Here is a 19,693-nt window from a genome sequence, read left to right on the forward strand (position 1 = left end):
CTAGATCCCTTATACATGGGTCTGTAGATTAATAGTCCAGCAATACCACTAAGCCATTGCCTCCCTAAACTGGTGATACGCAATAAATGCTGGTTATGCAATAAATGCTGGTTTAGCTTGTGAGTCCCACTTGCCATGGCGAATAAATGTAACTTGGATGCAGAGTTAAATTTGGTATTTTGGGTGTGTATGGCCTGGAGACCCCTTCAAAGAATGGGAGGGAGCGTTTGGGTGGGCGGGTAGGATCGAAATTCAGCCCAGGAAGCTTTGTTCAAACCTTGGCTGTCCTGGTAAACATGCCTCCTGCGACCAACATCTTACTGCGCCCACACATTTACCTAATGATAGTTACCTCATGATATTCAATACAGTTCAAATTACTCTACTGGTTGTTGAAGTCTTTGGGATTGCAACTGATGTTACAACTTAGTAAGTCACTGGGAAGTCCTTTTGTCCTCTACACTCTGAAATACAACACAAAGAATCACAGTAAAACAAAGCTGTTCTCATCAAAACCTCTAACTCTTGGCCCAGTTAGCAACAAGTTTGTCAAAACATCCTACTGACAGCCAGAGAAAGTGCCTGTCTACAATCAGAAAATTTAAGGTGAAATATGGGGTCTACTGACTGCTCAAATATCATGCAAGTATACAATCCATGTGTAGCATCAAAGCCTAAAGCTATGTACCAGAGAGCAATATTTTAGTAGTTGAATTTCAATTTAAAATTGTTACGATGACACTTACTTCATCACTATATTTCTCTTTATCACTTTCATGATTGCAGATGTCACTGACAATGTATCTGTTTCCCATCCCTAATTGCCCCTTGAGATAATTAGCTTCCTCAGCCATTTCTGAGGGCCACTAAAAATAAACCACTTTGCTGTAGGTCTGGAGTCACATTTAGGCCAATTGCAAAAAGCAGGCTAACACTGTCATAACACAGCAGACAAAAGGATGTCCAACAACTTCAAACCAAGCATGTCGAACTCAAGCTGGGTGAGAAACTCCCTTATTCAATCCTACTTTGCCAGTAAGTGGCTAAAACATATTACCCGTGGATTATTGTGTTGATTTATGCAACATTTCTCCTCTATATCCAATTTTCAGCATGTTTTGATTATGTGTAGGTGACTGCACAGGGAATACCAAACAGAGGGATAATTCTACCAGTGAAAGAGGTATGCAAAGATATCTATCAATTACTCATTGGCTTATACACTGTATGAACACCACACATGAATGCCCTATTTCAGTAACTCTTCACTGCTTAATTGCCCTGCTGTGACCAGTTTAGGCCGACTCACGGAAACCGTCTTGGCAAGTGTGATCAGCAAGTATGGGGAGGAAATAAACATGTCTGATAGCATTCAGAGAGGCTACAACAATTCTTGCAAATGAGGCAGATCAGCCTGGGAATGTGGTGACCAGCGAACAGGTCCCTGGATACAATGACAGCAACATCAAGCACTTTCAGATTGGACAAGAGATAAAGCTTTCTCCACACTGTCCTGTTAACACAGCAAAATGCAATGCTTTAATATTTACTGCAGCCCAAACCATGTCAGATGTGTCCTTGAATGATATTTAGTACAGATGTCTGGTAGATTTCCAGCAAGGATCCATAACCCAAGTGTCTCTGGCTAGGTTCAAAACCAGATTCCCACTGCTGGTCAATTCACAGTCTTGATACAATGCCAAGTTTTTAATCCCAAATATCATATATCTCAGCTCAAGTGACCACTGACCATGCACAATCAGAAAAGGCAGCAGACAAAGCCAAGAGGAGTCAGTGAGTGGCAGGCATCAAATAATTTAACTCAGAGGAATTGTCAGGGTCTGCCTGAGCAAAGCGCTAAACTGGGCAAGTAGCTAGCCTTGATAATATGGCCTCAAGCTACCTCTTGTTAGGCAGAAAGACTGTACCCCAACTCTCACACCAACTTAAGAAGAAAGGGACCAAACGCAAAGCAGCAACTCGGAGCCAGGAACTGAATGTAAAACACCTGGTATTTATTGTATTAGTTTTCAATACAAGAAAATGCATAAACTAAAAAAAAGAGAAGAGTCAGTTTTCTACTGCTGACAGAGGTGCAATGTACTCCTGACCAGCACAAAGAATTGTTACGACTTAAAAACAGAACACGCAGAACAAGCCCGGTTTTCAGAGAAAGCAGGAGAGGGGTTTGCCACTGCTCACTGCCAGTACAGTGAGCTGGTGTCTAGAACTGAGTTGTACTTTTAACTATTTCTAAAAATAAAAGATTAGGGGTGGGGTATCGCACCAAATGTCCTTTGCGCTACATCCCGCACAACCCGAAGACTCACACGTATACTGGGGGGAGGGGGACCCGGAGATACTTAATAATTCCTGCAAGAAACAAAAAGAAGTACACACAAGGACGTCAATTTTGATTTCTCTAAATATATATGTTAAAATAAAGAGGCACACATCTCACCTCAAGTTTGCAGCCTGAAATCGACCACTCTGAAACACGCAGCCATTTCACCCTGTCCTACATGAGCCATGTCGATAACAAACTCAGAGACATTCAGTGGCTAATGCACAAAGAACTGAGATCCTCGGCAGCACAGAAAGAAAAAAAAACTGTTCAATGTAAAGATAAAGATCACGAGGTTCTGTTACCACTAAGCACTTATCAACTTCAGTAACGGTGCAGTCTGCTGTTCTGGTCAACGTTCACCCAATCACCAGCTGTCATCACCTCTACGTAGAAGAGCTCTGGCTCCACAAGTTTCCTTCCAATAAAATGTGTGATTGGTCCCAATCCACACATAAATCTTAATGGAAGCACATCAGAAGCCTACTAAATAACACTGGGAATCCCAGCCCACCCTGAACCAATGTTACCCTGGGAGGAAGGGGGCAGAGGAAGAGGAGCCTTGAAGCTCCTTGTGCAATAGCCACCTGAAGTAGCACCTGCAATGTCAGACACACACCTGCAGTTGGAAAGAGGATAGTGCCTCACCTTTGGATCAGAACATAGAGTATCGCGAACGGTCCACGTAGGCATTTCCCATTGTGCTCGGTATGTCATATGGAGATCTATTGGACAGTGCTGCCGCATTGACTTGTGTGTAATCAAACCCATATCCGGTGCTCGAGGGGGCCACAGGCATCCGTCGCAGAGGGCTCCTATCCCGGTTGTAATAGGGAAGGGGCGAGGGCAGCACTGGGTGCCTCCCATAGGGATCTAACCCGCCAGGGACGCAATTGGCCATCGCGGCGCCTATAGGTGCAAGCTGAGTTGGGCGCCGATCAAAGTAGGAGTCTCCCGTCGCCGCATATGGCTGTGCCGGGTAGCTCTCGTAGTGGTGAGCCATCCCGTACCGCTCATCGTACACAGGACGCTCTCCGTATGCTGACATGGGCCGCGTTGGGTAAGGTTGGGGGTAGTCGCAAGAGAATCCACCGTCAAAACCGCCGCGATCTTTGGGGCATTCTTTAGACCAGTGGCCCTCTTTACCGCACCGGTAACAGCCATTTTTCTCGCCCATCCCAGGTTGTGTCCGAAGCCGGCTCCTCGACAGCTGGACATGGATCCGTTTGCCTTTGAAAACAAGACGCAAGAGAGTTTGCTCAATGACACTTTTCTTTGGAAAAAAAATGCGGTCTCTTGCCATGGTTCAGTTTAAACCCAGTGCAGAAGTGACAAGGTTTGGGATGGGATTTAGAGTTCTGGTTACAACTGTTACCAAAGGAGGCAGGTAGAGTGGTAGGGGAATCGACTAACCATCATTTAGTTAGGAGGGAGTGGAATGGGGAAAAGGAGATTTCAATTTTCTAAATGTTTTTGTGCATGAGGCTGAACAGAGATTGCACTCATCCACAATTAGTACTGGGGGAAAATTGTCAACTAGTTCTGTACACTGCACACTTGAAAGAGAGAGAGGGGTAGTCTCTCAATTAAGGTATTCCCCCTATTCCCTAAAGGAGTGGAAATTCCTCACAAGAATACAGCTGCAATTTCCTGAGTGCTACAGGTCTGACAGACCCTAAAACCTTGTACAGGAAAGACAGCACCCAGTTGATTGAATACTCCATTACCAGTGATGGTACCCAGAGTTTTTTCTCCCTTCCCTCCATCAGTTGAGAACTGTGGCTGGGTGGCATTATGCACTGGTTCTGACAGAGAAGGCGACTCAAGCTCATGGTAACCATCAGGCAGAAAACAACATTTTTGTTTTAAAATGGCAATCTTTTTGTTGATTCTTATGAATGGAGAAGCATTTTTTAATTGAGATGCGCAATTCCCTAGTTACTGCTCACCCTTTAAGACAAATGCCTTTTGGTACTTTTGACTCAACTAAGCCTGGAGAATGAAGAAAAACCAAACAGTTGCTGAGCCAGACAGCAAGGAAACCAAAATATATGCCAAAGGATGTGACATTCGGTTAGCTCACATTACTCACCACTCATCAATTCAATGAGGTCCATGTGGAGTATCAATATTCCTCAAAGTAAGGAGGAAATTTACAAAAGGAGCAAAATGATAAGGTTTCCTCTAAGACCAGTCAGACTGCGTTGCTGAATGGTATCCTTCCAAAGAATGCCAGAATAGTGGGAAGGAATCCCACAAGATGACGCAGAGCAGCATGCGTTTGACCAGGCATGAGAAAAGTCTCCACATACCCATCTCCATGGTGGACTGATGAGAGGAACATGTGCTGACAAGGAAGAGAAAACGCAGCTGCAGAGAACACCAGATTTTCGTGAAGCTTCAACAGCAAATGAACAAAAATTCTACACCATGTCCACTTAGAGAAACAGCAGGCACCAGGTACCATTAGGGAATTCCTTCTGCAAACAGCCCCTTGAGCTCAACACACAAGTGACAGACTGATCTCACTATGGAACCAGTTCAGATGATGGCCAAGGAGAGCGTTACACAGGCATTATGAAAGAATAAGCTTTTCTACTCTTTATTGTTATTAATATATCAGAAATGACCTAACTTCCAAATGTTTTGCTTCGGAACAATGGAATAACCTTTAACCTCTGTGGCCACATGCATTTACAGAAATTCAAGCTGTTGGTACCAATATATATTGATAGTCGGATTCAGATTTTACCCACCGGTGAGGCAAAAAGTAGAGAACACTCCCACGTCCAGGAATTTCATATAGTACAAACTTGAGCACAGAAAGGAGAGTTATTTTTGTTCTGAGGACTACCTGGTGATCAGCTCCTAGTTGCAGATGGATATGAATTAACATCAATGACAACACTAAGAACATGAAACAAAGGAAGGACAAGACAAGAGGTGGGCTTGACACTGGAACCAGCCATTCTCTCGATAAACCTTCTGAACCGTGCAGGGAGCTTGCGTTTTCAAATTGGATAAAGTCTTTTCTGGGCAAAGACCAAGTTCTAACTTGTTTCATTAGGAGACAGGCAGCATTACAGATTCAGACACTGCTCTGAAACAGAGTAAAGCCATGATGCTGCATTCTGTTGAGTTTGGCCCAAGAATCAGTGACACATTTCCAGAGTTCCAACTCCAGTCTGTGTGCTCTCCTTGTGTGGGGCATTAGTGGGAGTGCAGTATTGCTGAATTACCCCCTTAATGCACATGTTACATCATCATAAAGAACACACTTGCAAACTCCAATAGGCAACTGCTGAAACCGTCCTTGTTCAGCCCTTGTGGGGGCAGCTTTTGGGAATGTCACCCCATGTAGATAGAGAGCAAGCGCCAAATGAACAGCTGTCTGCCCACAAACTACTACAGTGACAGCAACATCAACACATCCTCAACACTAATAATTTCAATCCCAGTGAAGAACAGTTATCTCAACGACTAATACTGAAAATGCTGAACTTTCATTTAAAATGTAGGGTCTCTCCAGCTCAACTACTGTAATTTACCTACCAGTGAATGGGTAACTGATGTCTAGCTGTTGCAACCCAGACTACAGTCTATGCAAGTTATTCAAACAATTGCTAGAACTTGCAAACATTGAGTACTTTTTCTGAAAAGCTGAAAATTCTGTTATTATCAGTTTTCTCCTGATTGCAACAACTCCAACTGGAGTACATTTCTTCATGTGCAAGTCTAGATGATGGGCTAATTGGCTGGGATAAAGAGCAGAACCCAGTCCTGCCCTTACTACTTCCTCTACTCTGCAGCTGTCAGTTTCCACTACCCCTCCAGCATGCAAAGACGATGAAACTTCCACTAGACAGCCAAGGAATCAACCAAAACCCTTCAGAAACGTAAAGCTCAGTGACAGACCACATCCTTATCAGAGTAATACAGATGTTTATCATTTCCAATACTGTTATCTGAGCCAGGTAATTTCTGCCCAGCTCCTGTTAGCTCTACAGCATCACTTTACATGCTGTCAGACATTGCACTCAGGATCACACATCACAACGCGGCCTTCAAGCAAAGCCCAAAACGCAGCTAATAGACTTCAGATGAATACCACTTGACAACTGTGAGAACAGAACTAAAAACTGACAGACATGGAAGAAAGTACAGTGAATGATCCCAATACTACTTACTTAGGGAAATTATGAGACCTTCAAGTTTTGCTGACCCATTCGTGCCTCGGGAACTCTAAACCTACCAGCAGCATTCAAACAGGCAAAGTCTTCATCCATCTGTCAGTCCCTTACAGGTGACCGATACAACTGTGGGAAGCATCGAATCTGTTTTCAATGAACATCAACAGGTGCCACTCCCTAAGGTTAGAGGGAGGGGAAAGGGGAGGTTATTCAATAGGGATCAACAACTTATGTAGACTTAAATCCCTCGCCCCACCAGTACAGATATATTGTCAGATCGTCTGTCCAGTCAGTATATACTTGGAATGTGAACGAGGATTTTTGTGATTCAAGGGTCAAAGCCTCACTATCCTCACACGGAAACCAGTTAGAAACAACAACTGCACACAATTTCTAGAAATCAGTAAGTGTGGATGTAGACAATAGAATATAATCAGAATTTGCGAAGATCAGGTAATTTTTGAAAATGCTAGTATTTTACCATACGGGTATTTGGGGAGGGAGAGGATAACAGACATTTATTTTTAAGATGTCAATTATTGCCTCTGTTCTTCCACTTCCCATTCGGAAAAGCTAACAGGGAATATTATGGGATTGTAAACAATGGCAGCCAGTATTGCAGTGGTATCCATGCTTGGTTTGGCCAGTGCCCAAGCCGGTACCATTTCCCTGCCCAATACCCTCCAGCAATTTCACCTTTAAATTCAGTGCCATCAAAGCCTCTGATGGCTTCCATGGCATCTTCCTCCCGCTCCATGTGTACAAAGGCATAGTCCTTGACAATGTCACACTCGATGACAGGTCCGTACTCTTCGAACCTAGCTCGCAGCTCTTGGTTCGTGCACTCAGCTCCGATGTTACTGACATGCAGCTTAGTGGAGGTCTTCACCTTGCTCTTGCTGGCTTCAACATTGATGGGAAGCCCGTGCAGCTTGTGGTGATGAAGGTTCTTGATCGCCTCATCTGCTGCCTCTTTATCCTCCATGTGCACAAAGCCATAATTCTATCAAGCAAAACAAAAAGTGGTGACATTTTATTTTTAAACCTGCCATCCAGTCCCGTGTACCTTGTGTATGAAAACAGCTGCACTATTATCTGATCACTGCCCATAATCTTTTGAACCACGTTGTCTAACAGAGTCCTCCTCACACTTTGTTTCTTTGCTGAGTCTCTACAAACTGACAGTTCTTTACTTCCGTCTTCCCTCAAATTAGACATTATTTCTTGTTCAAGGGGATATTTCAGAATACCCAGAACAGGTCCACTCCGATTAGAAAGAAAGACGCCCTGGAGAAAGGACTTCCCAGCCGTGGCTAACTAAAGTTAAAAGATAGTACCAATTGAAATGAAAAGCATATCAATTTACATAGGTTAGTGGCAAATCATAAGATTGGGAAAAATATAAAGAACAGTAAAGAATGACTAAAACAATAATTAGGAAGAAATTAAGAGTGAGAGAAAAATCTAGCAAAAACATTAAGAGTTGTGACATGCACTTGAAAAGAACAACTAAAGTGAGCACAGATCCTCGAGAAAGCAAGTCTGAGGAATTAGTAGTGGGAAATAAGGAAATAGTAGATCAAACAAACTTATATCTATCCTTACTGGAGAGGACATGAGGAAAGAACTTAAAACAATTAGGTATATCTGGAAAAAAGTGCTGAGAAATTTATTAGAACTAATAAGGTCCCAGTGGATTTCATCCTAGGGTCTTAACAGCTGCCGCTACTGAAAAATGAAATACAATTGTTCTAAGTTTCCGAAGTTCTCTAGATCCTGGCTAGGGCACATCAGACTAGAAAAGAGCCAATGGGACTCCTTTATTTAAGGGGTGGAGCAGAACGGAGGAAAGAACAGACCAACCATCTTAACATCTGTCAGACAGAAAATGCTGGAATATTTAAGGAAGATATAGCAGCTCATGAGACAATCTCAATGCAATTAGTTAAAAAATCACACAACACTACGTTATAGTCCAACAACTTTAACTGGAAGCACTAGCTTTCTGAGCGTTGCTCCTTCATCAGGTGGATGATGAAGGAGCGTCGCTCCGAAAGCTAGTGTGCTCCCAATTAAACCTGTTGGACTATAACCTGGTGTTGTGCGATTTTTAACTTTGTACACCCTAGTCCAACACCGGCATCTCCAAATCATCAATGAAATTAGGCAGAGTCAATGTGGTTTGGAGAGAGGCAAATAATATTTAATTAGTTTCTCAAAAAGCGTCCAATAAATTAACTGGGAATGCGGAAAAGGAGAACCTGTGGATATGCTGCATTTACTCCAAAAGGCATATGCCATATCATAGGATTATTGCATGAAATAAGACCTTATGGTATTGCAGCAACACAACAGTGTAGTTAGAAATTTGGTTCGTCAACAGGAAGGACAGAACAGACATATACATATCATTTTCATAGTGCAAGATATGATAGCCGAGTATATTATTGCCAGAGTACTAATCCAGAGACTCTGGTAATATTTGGGAGATAGTGGTTCAAATCCTGGGTCTGTCAGGATTCCGCTTTGTGCAGAGTGGGGGAGGGAAGTCATATGAGCGATATCCGGAGTTGGTCACACTAATAACAGGCTGGCCCCTGTCTGCTGTGATTTCTTTATGGAACGAAATGGTGGCTGTGGTTAGCGCTGCTGCCTCACAGCACCAAGGACCCAGGTTCAATTTCACCCTCAGGCGACTGTCTGTGTGAAGTTTGTACATCCTTCCCGTGTCTGCATAGGTTTCCTCTGGATGCTCCGGCTTCCTCCCACAGTCCAAAAACATGCAGATTAGATGCATTGGTTGTGGGAAATGCAGGATTACAGGGATAGGCCTCGGTACGATGCTCTTTATAGAGTTGTTGCGGACTTAATTGCCCGAATGACCTGCTTCCACACTGTAGGTATTCTATGATTTCTAATACTGACTGGAGAGATTGGCCCCGAGGTCCCAACTAGTCACTACCTATTTTATTAACTAGGATAAAGAAACCAAATGTAGGATTATAAAACTAGCTGATCATAGTGACTGGAATGAACTTGTGAAGAGGACAGGTCAGCAACATGTTAAGTGAGTAGACAGAAAATCCACAGATGATGTATAATTCAAACTTGTACACGATCACAGGAATAGAAAAACAGCATATTATTTAAATAGAGAGATTGCAGAATGCTAAGGTACAAAGGGAACAGGATGATCTGTTACATGAATCACAGTTAGGTGAGCAGGTAGGTGTAAATACTGATCAGGAAGGCAAATAGAACATAGATATTCCATTCTCCTTTCAAAAGATGAAAAGTTGGGGTGTTTCTTTACAGTTATATAGAACATCAGTGAGGCCACAACTGGAGTACTGTCCTAGTCTCCTTATTTAAGATTTTTTAAAATGTGTGGGTGTGGATTTCATTAACTAGGCCAGCCTTTATTGTCACTGACAGCACAGTAACTGGTCAGTCTGGGTTTGCACAACTTCTTGAGGACAGGCACACCTGGGCAATTTCCAAATTACTGAGGTGACACTAATGCTGTAGCTATGATGGAATGGGGAGGGAGGGAGGAAATGGTGGCTCAGTGGTTAGCACTGCTGTCTCAGTGCCAGGGACCCGGGTTCGATACCAGCCTCAGGCGACTGTCTGTGTGGAGTTTGCACATTCTCCCAGTGTCTGCATGGGTTTGCTCCGGTTTCCCCCCACAGTCCAAAGATGTTCAGGTCAGGTAAATTGGCCATGCTAAATTGCCCATAGAATTAGGTGCATTAGTTAGGGGGAACGGGTCTGAGTTGGTTATTCTTCGGATGATTGGTGTAGACTTGTTGGGCCGAAGGGCCTGTTTCCACACTGTCGGGAATGAAATTAAATCTAGCTTGGCTAAAGGCATGGGCGAAAGTGAGTACTGCAGATGCTGGAGATTAGAGTCAAGATTGCAGTGCTACAAAAGCACAGCAGATCAGGCAGCATCCGAGGAGCAGGTAAATCGACGTTTCAGGCAAAAGCTAGTTCTAGAGCACAGGTCTTTAGTACTATTGCCAAAATCCTTTCACTGCCACTTATTCACAATATTTCAGGTGCGATCAAACTAGAGCCTTTGATGCTAAAAGTATACAAAAGCACCAGGTAGACCATTGCTCAAAGACTTGGAACAATTTTGGTCCCTTTCTCCAAGGAAAGACATCCTGTTATTAGAGGTCTGAGTCCAGAGACGTTTCACTAGGTTGATCCCGGATATGTAGGGATTTTAGAGGTTGAATAGGTTGGGCTTGTACTCACTGGAGTTTAGAAGAATGAGAGGCCACCTCATTGAAACATACAAGATTCTTAAGGGTCTGGAGAGGATAGATGCAGAGAAATTTTTCTCCATGTTGATAAGTCTAAAGATTAGACAGACATAATCTCAGAATAAGTAGTTGCCTAGTTAAGACATGGATGAGGAACAAAATTCTTCTCTCAGGGTAGTGTATGTGGAACTCTTTACCACACAGGGTTATTAAACATAATCAATGCTGAGATTGTATTTTTAATCAGCAAGAGAATCAAGGGTAATTGGGAAAGGCAGGAAAATTGAGTTCAAAGTAAAAACACGACAATCAATTTTACAATGAGGTAAAGACCAAATAATGTTTTCTACTTCCTAACTGAGGGATAGACATTGTTCGGATCACTATGGAATAACTCCCCCAATCACCCTTGAAATAGTGGTCATGTACTGAGAATACGGCACAGTGCTGAGCACGACTGCCTCACACAATGCTTGGGACCCAGGTTCGATTCCAGCCTCGGAAAACTTTGCACATTCTTCCCATTTTTGCGTGGGTTTCCGCTCACAATCGAAAGATGTGCAGGTGAGGTTGATAGGCTATGTTAATTTGTCCATAGTGTGCAGGCTAGGTGAATTAGCCATGGGAAATGCAGGGTTACAGAGTCTGAGGGTGGAGGGGGTGAAGAGGAGGATACAATTCAGAGAGTCAGTATGGACTCAATGGACCGAATGTAGGGATTCTATGATTGTATGAACACAAGCGAGATCCTGGTCTACCCTCTGAAAGATTGGTACAGCATGACCTTTAGTATTGGTGCTGGAGAACCAGTCTAGATTCTTTTGCTCAAGTCTCAAAGATAGGTTCTCCACCCTGGAGGCTCCCTGCCTCTATTCCTGATGAAGAGCTTTTGCCCGAAATGTCGATTTTCCTGCTCCTCGGATGCTGCCTGACCTACTGTGCTTTTCCAGCACCACTCTAATCTAAACTCTGACAGCAAGCAACCTAGCCCAAATGTGAAATGAATTGCATTCTTTGGCGCATAAGTAGTAACAGACTTTACATCACTGGTCACAGAATTAGAGTCAGTGAGGTGTACAGCAAGGAAACAGACCCTTCGGTCCACGCCGAACAGATATCCTAAATCTAGTCCCATTTGCCGGTTCTTTCATCCAATTTTCTCCTGGGCTGTGTTGGAGGCAGATTGGGAGAAAATGACCACTGGTACTTATAATATTGGTGAACAAACCCTCCCCCACCCACAAAGAATGGGAACCCAATGGTCCTCTCTCACTCTCCAATCAAAAAGCTTCCCCACACTGGCGCAGGTGACCCATAGGGTTGACTCAAGGACCATGGACACCCATCCAGCGTGGGACTGGACGAAGGAGTTCAGTGTAGCACCATTTCCACTACACTAGTCCATCACCTCATATCTTCCCCGCACTAGACATGGGAAAATTAAAAGAAAATGCGTTTTCGTTGATATTTTAAAAAGTGAGACGCCGACTTCAACCAGATTTTTTTTTTAAAAATCGTTTAATTTATCCGATTAATTCCCCCTCACCTTGATGATGTCGCATTCTGTCAGTTTACCGTACTTCTCGAATAACTCCTTAATTTCTTCTTTCGTTGCTATGCGCGGCAGATTCCCGATAAATATTTTTACCATTTTTAAAATTCCCCTCAGTCGTGGGGGCGGGAAATAACTCTAATGAATGCTGAAAAAGTTTTTAAATTGAAATTAAAGCCCCCCTCCCAAACGGGTCCTCACAAGATGGCGGCTCCGTCGCACTTCGAATAATGCATGTGTCCCGCCCACCGGCGCACCCTGATTGGCCACATCCTCGGGTTATTCCAGCTCCGACAGGTCCATCAGCCTGTCGCTCATCCGCCATCCCCAGCCTGATTGGACCATCTTGGCCTAGTGACCATCCCGATTGGTTGTCCATTCATGGATGAAGAGCCTTTTAGATTTTGCAATTTACATTGAGTTAGCACCTTGCCCAATTTAGCACCAACCCCCACCGAAACACTTAAGCACCATTGATAAGGCTTTTTTTAAAAAAATACAAATCTAGTTACTATTGTGAAATACTGGATCCAATTTGCACCCATTCGGTCCCCTTAAACAGCAACACCTTGCTCATAGAGTCATAAAGCACAGAAACAGGGTTTCGGCCTGAAACATTGATTTTCCTGCTCCTCAGATATTGTCTGGCCTACAGTGCTCTTCCACCCTCACAACTATTGACTGTGGCTTCCACCATCAGCAGTCCTTACTGTCTCTTAGTCACAGAAACAGAGCCTTCGGTCCAACCAATCCATGCTGAACCTAAACCCAAACTAAGCTTGTTCCACCTGCCTGCCTTGGGCCCATCAACTTTTCCTATTCATGTACTTAACCAAATGTCTTTTAAACGCTGTAACTGTACCCGCATCCAGTACTTCCTGAGGAAGTTCAATCCACATGTGAACCCGTTTGCTTTGGTGTTGGCCTCGGGGTAAAACATTGGCACCAAAGTACCACTGGCGATCTCTTGAAAACATCTGCCAAAGAGGTAGGAGATGTAGCTCCAGGCTCATCGGCCATTCAAGGAACAATAGAACTCAAAGATAAACAAATTGCTCCTGAAAATCATCACATCACCCTGGAGCATTCAGTCATGGAGGCAAGCAATCAGGGAATAGTCGCTCCTGTGTTTGCAGAGAGAGAAGCAGTCATGAAAAAAAATTTTTTTAAAGTAAAAAAAACAACTTGCTGGAAAAATCTCAGCAGGTCTGGCAGCATCTAGTGGGCAGAAAGCAGAGTTAATATTTTGGGTCTATATGACCCTTCTTCAGAACAGTTCAGCAATTTCTGTTTGTTTCTGAATTGCACCATCTGCAGTTCTTTGAGTTCTGTGGAAAACAACAAAACCATGCAGTGACACTGAATTTCCTAGATGGATGGACATAGTCATCAGCGAATGATTACCAATGATAACTGACTCCAGGCGGCTAGCGAGAACTCCACTTCTCACCATGGTTGTTCAAAATATTGGCATTGTCTAAAAGATGGAACCTCTTGACTGAAATAGTTCCACAGAGGCTGGTATCCTATTGCCAAATCACCCTTTATTTACACACGGGAGAGTCCTTGACACTGATCCAGCTCGCAGAGTGAACAGGATGTCGGACACCCCTGTCCGTCTCTGTTAGCTATGCCTCCCTGATTGGACCAGATCAATAGCCCCAATCACAGAAATCCTATTCTATAAAAAAAGGTCCTACTGGCTGACATTGTTACAATTGCTCCATCCATCTTTCTCGGAGTCCTGGTTCATTTCTTTTTGTATTTCCTCCTGGGGCACTTTAGCACTGGGTTAGGTGCGTCCAACTTTGACTCTGATATAGGCATGTGTAATGCACAATAGCTCAGCTCTTGGACCTGGAGCGCCTTGGAAGAAATTCATTCCCTTCTTCAGGTGGCAAAGGCGTCAAGACAGCGACAGCTGCCGTGCTCATCTCAGATTCCTAAACATCTTCAACAGTTGGTCCATTTGCTTATTCAGGACTGTCGCACCTATCTGAACTTTAAGTAACTGGACGGGATCTCACATCGACCAAGCCTCTTTTTCATGCAGGAACATTCCCGTGGTTCCTAAACCAAACGTCATCTCCTGAAGTAAACCATCTCTCTCACTTAGTGGAGTTTGGCACATTAGCATTGCTGAAGCCGTTTCTCCCTCCCTCTCCCCTGTCAGGGAAGATTAGATTTAGGATCAGTGGTGCTGGAAGAGCACAGCAGTTCAGGCAGCATCCGAGGACAGGCAAAAAATCGACGTTTCGGACAAAAGCCCTTCATCAGGAATAAAAAGCAAGCTGGTGCAGTCTTCTCCCCTTCAGCAATTTTGCTGGAGCTATCCTTGTATCTGCATGAGGGGTGTTTCTATAATCAAACAGGAACCTGGGCAGTCTGGTACCAAGTAAAGCTGCAGGCTATTTATTTAAGCCTGCCTTCAAAGTCTGGACTGCTCTTTCTACCAAACCATTGGATGATGGATGGTATGGAGTTGTCCTTATGTATCAAATACATTCGTCTTTAGGAAATATTTGAATGCCCTGCTGGCATATGATGGCCCGTGTATTCTAAAAGATGTGCACAATTTTTCTATTGTTGTCCCCGTGTTTGACAAATGAACTCTTGCATGTCCAGCCACTTTGAGTAGGCATCCAAAATGACTTAAAACAGTCAGCCCATGAAAGGGTCTGCATAGTTGACATGTATCCAAGTTCAGGGTTGGAGTGGCTGTTTCCATGAATGTGGGCAACCTGTTGGTGGGAATATATGTCCTCGTTGGCACTCTGGACACTACCTCACCAACGCAGCTATGTCCATATGCAATGCTGGCCACAAGATATATTTTACATTTTGTATCTAGTGTGATCTTTGCTCAGGACAATCACTCTTGCTCCCATAATAATATGCCATCCTCTACTGTGATAGCATCAAGAACGTCAATGCCAGACACAAGACTCCTCTGAGCGAGAGGCAGACAGTTTAGTTCAAACTGTGGTGTCAAAACCACAGGAATGTCCCTGCATGCATAAAAAGGCATGGTCGACACGAGGTGTGGTTCTGCGACGCACGAAGTTCGAGTAGATGAGGTAGTCCTCAACAAACACATGGACCACAGGAAAGCTGCAACCCTGCAAATGGGGCAAGAGCAAAACATACTTGGCCCCTCAGAACATCCAGAGTTGTTCCTGAAGAAGGGCTTATGCCCGAAACGTCGATTCTCCTGCTCCTCGGATGTTGCCTGGCCTGTTGTGTTTTTCCAGCACCACACTTTTCAACTCTGGTCTCCAGCATCTGCAGTCCTCACTTTCTCCCTCAGAACATCCAGCAAGGCTGTCAGAACCCACGGGTTCTCTCCTTCCACTCAGTGTTGAAGCAATCTCGGAGGACGAGATGTAAAGGGCAGATATTGCAACCTCAATGCTGTTACCACCTGAAGATGAAATTCGTCCAAGAAGTTCCAGTCACAACAGGCAGACTATGGTCCAGTACTCACAGAGTTGCAGGAATTGGACCGGATGCAAAAATGCCCCAGGAGAAACTAAAGGAAAAAGGATGGGCCTATATCCTAGGATAAGAGGGGGAGGGCTGTAGTGATTAGAATGACGTCAGCCAACAGAATATGAATTCCCTGATTGGACCAGATTAACAGCCCCAATCAGGGAAACCTGGCCGACAAATATAAAGGGAAGTGTCCGCAGTTATGCGGTAGTGTGGGGGTTAAAAAAGAAAAAGAAAACGGAAGTGTCAGGGTTCTGCTCACTCTCGAAGTCAGCTGGGTCAGTATCATGTACTTTGCACATGTCAATAAAGGGTCACTTGGTGACAGGATACCAGCCTTTGTAGAGTTATTTCAGTAATATTTTAAAATACCACAAAATAGAGTTAATTTGCAGACAAAAGATCTTGCAATTTGAAACCATCAAAAAGGTTTGCTAACTCATCACATATTCTGCAGAAACAATGTCATCGCAAGAAAGGTCACTTTTCAAAGCATGAACCCTCTGTCACATTATCTAGTGTGGCTTTAATTCAGAAAAACATCATACACGTCATTTCATACTTTCCAATGTACCATTATGCGGTTTTATTTCTTTCAAAGGCATCAATCATTTTATTGTCCGATGAAAATACTCTTAGCAGCTAAAAGCAGTGTGAAAACCTCAAGGATTACAGTTTATATAGCTCATATTCAATCTCACATGGGGACACCTTTATGCTGTTTGAAGAACTGAGCAGCTGGACATGAGAAAGATTTCTACTCATAGATGATCAAACATGAATCTAAAGCAAATACATTTTAAGAACTGCAACAAAAACCACAGCTGAGAGTCATCAAGATGATTGCCACTGTTTTAATTGACATTGGAGGCACTGAAGCTGGAATCAAATCCACTGGCAAGGTAAAACTGGAAAGATATGATGGGCAAACCTCTGTCCTAAAACTCTTCGTTTTCTCCAGAGACTACCATGGATTTCCAGAAATTTCTACAAGGCTACCTTGGGTGAAAATCAGGGTGGTTTAACTGGCTGAGCTCAAGAGGCATATCGATATACTGATTCACGATGGCTCCTTTGCAGTCAACAGACCAGAGGGAGACTCCAACTACATACATTGGCTCGAACCCTCCACAAGGAGTAGTTTCAGTGCAGGGGCAAGTACAACAGAGCTTGAGGTTATCCAACTGCTCAACGGATATCTGCACTAAGAAGTAAAAGCTGACATTGCCAACATATCAGACACTCAGGGATACACAATCCCATCCGCAATGTTGAAATAAAATGGATGCTTTCATGCTAATCATCCCTTGATTAAGGCAGGGTGCCAGGGCAGTCACAAAGCATAATCACTGTCATAGACTTAGACTGTACTGGAAAAAGATGATAATGGTAGAAAGCTTGAATACCAGAAAAGAACCTAAAACATGTGGAATTTTCCATTTGAAACAACAACTCTTTGCCTCATAATGTTATGGAGAATGGAGAATAACCTAGTTCCTGTGCAGGTGAAGCTGTTTAGTCTAATTCAACTTGAATTTACCATACCAAGTTCCTGCTGACTAGTACTCATCCATCACTATGATGGAGATTTATCTCCAAAAACGTTTTAGTGTTTGAGGCATTTGTTTACAGTTTATCCACCATCTTTCACTCAATTTATTCTCTGAGCTGTTGTAAATTCCTAACTATTGTTTGCTGGGGTTATGTAGGAATTGCAAGACAGCAAAACTGCTCAATATTTTACTGACTCATCTAGTCTGGATATGAAAACCTGTTACATCTCTGATAAACTAGCTGTAACAATAAGATCCAACTCAGCACTGTCTGCATGGAATCATAACATTGTCACATCTTTTGGTGGATACAAGGCAACAAATAAATTCTTATGAAAGTGTTGCTCATGTAAACAGGAACACAGACAGAAAGAAGAAACAAATTTAAAAAAAAAAATCAATATCTTCATCAGGAAGTATAAAGTGTAACATGATGTTTGCAACCACAGTAATGAATGATTTGTTTGTGCACTTTACAACTGTAATACAAGATGTGCTTTCATGTTCTATACAAAACTGAAGTTTTGAAAATAACATCCTTTAGTGTATCGTCAGCATTGTGTAACAGAACCAAAATGGAAGCAATAATATATTACAGAAGAAAATAGCCTTAGAAGATAATACTTTCAACCATGTAAAGAATAGTCTGAAAATGACAACATTGAAATAGATATAGTCTTCATTAAAAATATGAATTAAAAAAAATTGTCCATCACATTCACCAAAATCCTGAATAAAATATGAATAAATAAAACCATTCATTTGGATCCCTACACCAATTGCATAAACTAGGTACACAATGCAGAAAGTTGGGAAGCTTTTCTTCTTTCTGAAAACTTAATGTTCAATATTCATTTTTGTGGCTATTTCACACTGTAAAGATTAATCCTTATTGTGCGCAAGATCAAAAGGATGAATCTGTGATTTAAATGAACAGACAAGCATTGTCATAAAAAGAGGATTTTTATCTCGTAATCAGAGACAGAATTGCAAGAACACCAAACCTTTACAGGAACAATAATTTCCACATCATGAGACAAAAAGGTGCAGTTTGGCTGGAAAGTGGGCATTAATTGGTGTAAGTGTTGCTATGGAGAGTGCTCCAAATATCCCCAAGCCTTTGTTTAAATTCAAACCAGGCAAGTCAATTGACATGTCAACCAATGAGCAACTTTCTCTCGTGTACCACAAATGATTGTTACCTTTGAAATCTGGTATGTACTCACATGATTCTTTTCTGAGGAGTGCAAGACAAAAGCTTCAACAGCATGTCTCTTTTTGCAGCAATGCTCAAGTTCTGTGTTACCAAGCGACACTTTGAACTGATGATAAATGCTAACATCAAACCTTTTCTCCTGTCACTGTCAGGTATTGCACTGTGCAGTGGACTAATCCCCCTTCTGACCTGTAAGGAACACTGTATTCTTCAGGATGCTTCATACAATACCCTGACAAGGACTTAGAGATAATCAATGATTTAGAGTGTGTTGCAAATGCAAAGGTGTGCATTAATGTACAAGTAACAAAAGGCCCAACACTTCAATGAATTGTGCCACACCCACAAAACCTTCCTTTAAAAACAAAGGCTCAATAAATTAAATCAAGATCAAGTGAAGTAGCTTCAACATTAACAAACCCACCATTAACCCCAGCAGAGTCAAAAATTGTGCAACTTTAAATTCTGATCCAGTTCTCTCACAGGTAGACACACTGGACATCTGCATTCACCATTTAAAAATTCTAAATATGTACATGTTTTTTTTTTTTAAAAACATTGATCAAGAACTATAAGTGGATTCCATTTTGTCTAGGAACATGAAGCATTCATCTGGAAACTTTCAACTGCTGCCAGTTAGGATTCATTGTTCTGTACCTACTGCTCGTTGCTACCACCTAATGCCTTGAAGGCAGCAAGTACAGACTGCCCTTTTTTTTGTTGCTGGGGCCAAAGTGTAGTGTTTATAGTTGCTCGTCGCAAGACATGTGGGCAGGAAGGTCCAGAAGGGATATCTGCAAAACCTGGAAATAGAAGAACTAACATCAGAACTCACAGGCAAAGTGCAGATTTAAAACAAATCACTGCCAACTCAGAGTCATAGCCACGCACCACGGAAATAGACTGGTCCAACCAATCCATGCCGACCAAGTTTCCCAAACACTGTAGAGATTCTATGAAATTAGTCCCACTTGGTCCATTTTTATTCTATTTCTTTTCTATTCATCCAAATGTCTTTTAAATGGTTTAACTGTACATGCAGCCAGCACTTCCTCTGGTAGTTCAGTCCACACACGAA

The 19,693-nt window shown here is 42.7% G+C and overlaps 2 protein-coding genes across 17 annotated transcripts in view; both read right to left on the minus strand.

Annotated features, from left to right (window-relative positions):
* The window catches only part of LOC122543855 (RNA-binding protein 4-like), a 199,806-nt gene extending 187,222 nt beyond the window's left edge, over positions 1-12,584 (minus strand). For 14 of the 15 annotated variants that reach the window (XR_006310144.1, XR_006310148.1, XR_006310147.1 and 11 more), the window contains exons 1-2: positions 12,352-12,584; positions 7,231-7,537 (exon numbers count right to left, since the gene is read on the minus strand). Coding sequence is in view for 9 of the 15 variants with exons in the window: in XM_043682699.1 (XP_043538634.1) it covers positions 7,231-7,537; positions 12,352-12,456 (412 nt within the window). In the remaining 6 variants the exon portion in view is untranslated. Of the gene's footprint in view, positions 1-1,994; positions 3,575-7,230; positions 7,538-12,351 lie in introns of those variants that run through there. The other variant, XM_043682693.1, reaches the window with a different exon arrangement.
* A 3,816-nt stretch (positions 12,585-16,400) lies between these two features.
* The window catches only part of LOC122543856 (centromere protein F-like), a 44,931-nt gene continuing 41,638 nt past the window's right edge, over positions 16,401-19,693 (minus strand). For both annotated transcript variants that reach the window (XM_043682705.1, XM_043682706.1), the window contains one exon: positions 16,401-19,418. In XM_043682705.1, coding sequence (XP_043538640.1) covers positions 19,273-19,418 — 146 coding nt within the window. In that variant the 3' untranslated portion in view covers positions 16,401-19,272. The remainder of the gene's footprint in view (positions 19,419-19,693) is intronic.

Source organism: Chiloscyllium plagiosum, chromosome 45, assembly GCF_004010195.1.
Source record: "Chiloscyllium plagiosum isolate BGI_BamShark_2017 chromosome 45, ASM401019v2, whole genome shotgun sequence".
NCBI classification, from domain to species: domain Eukaryota; kingdom Metazoa; phylum Chordata; class Chondrichthyes; order Orectolobiformes; family Hemiscylliidae; genus Chiloscyllium; species Chiloscyllium plagiosum.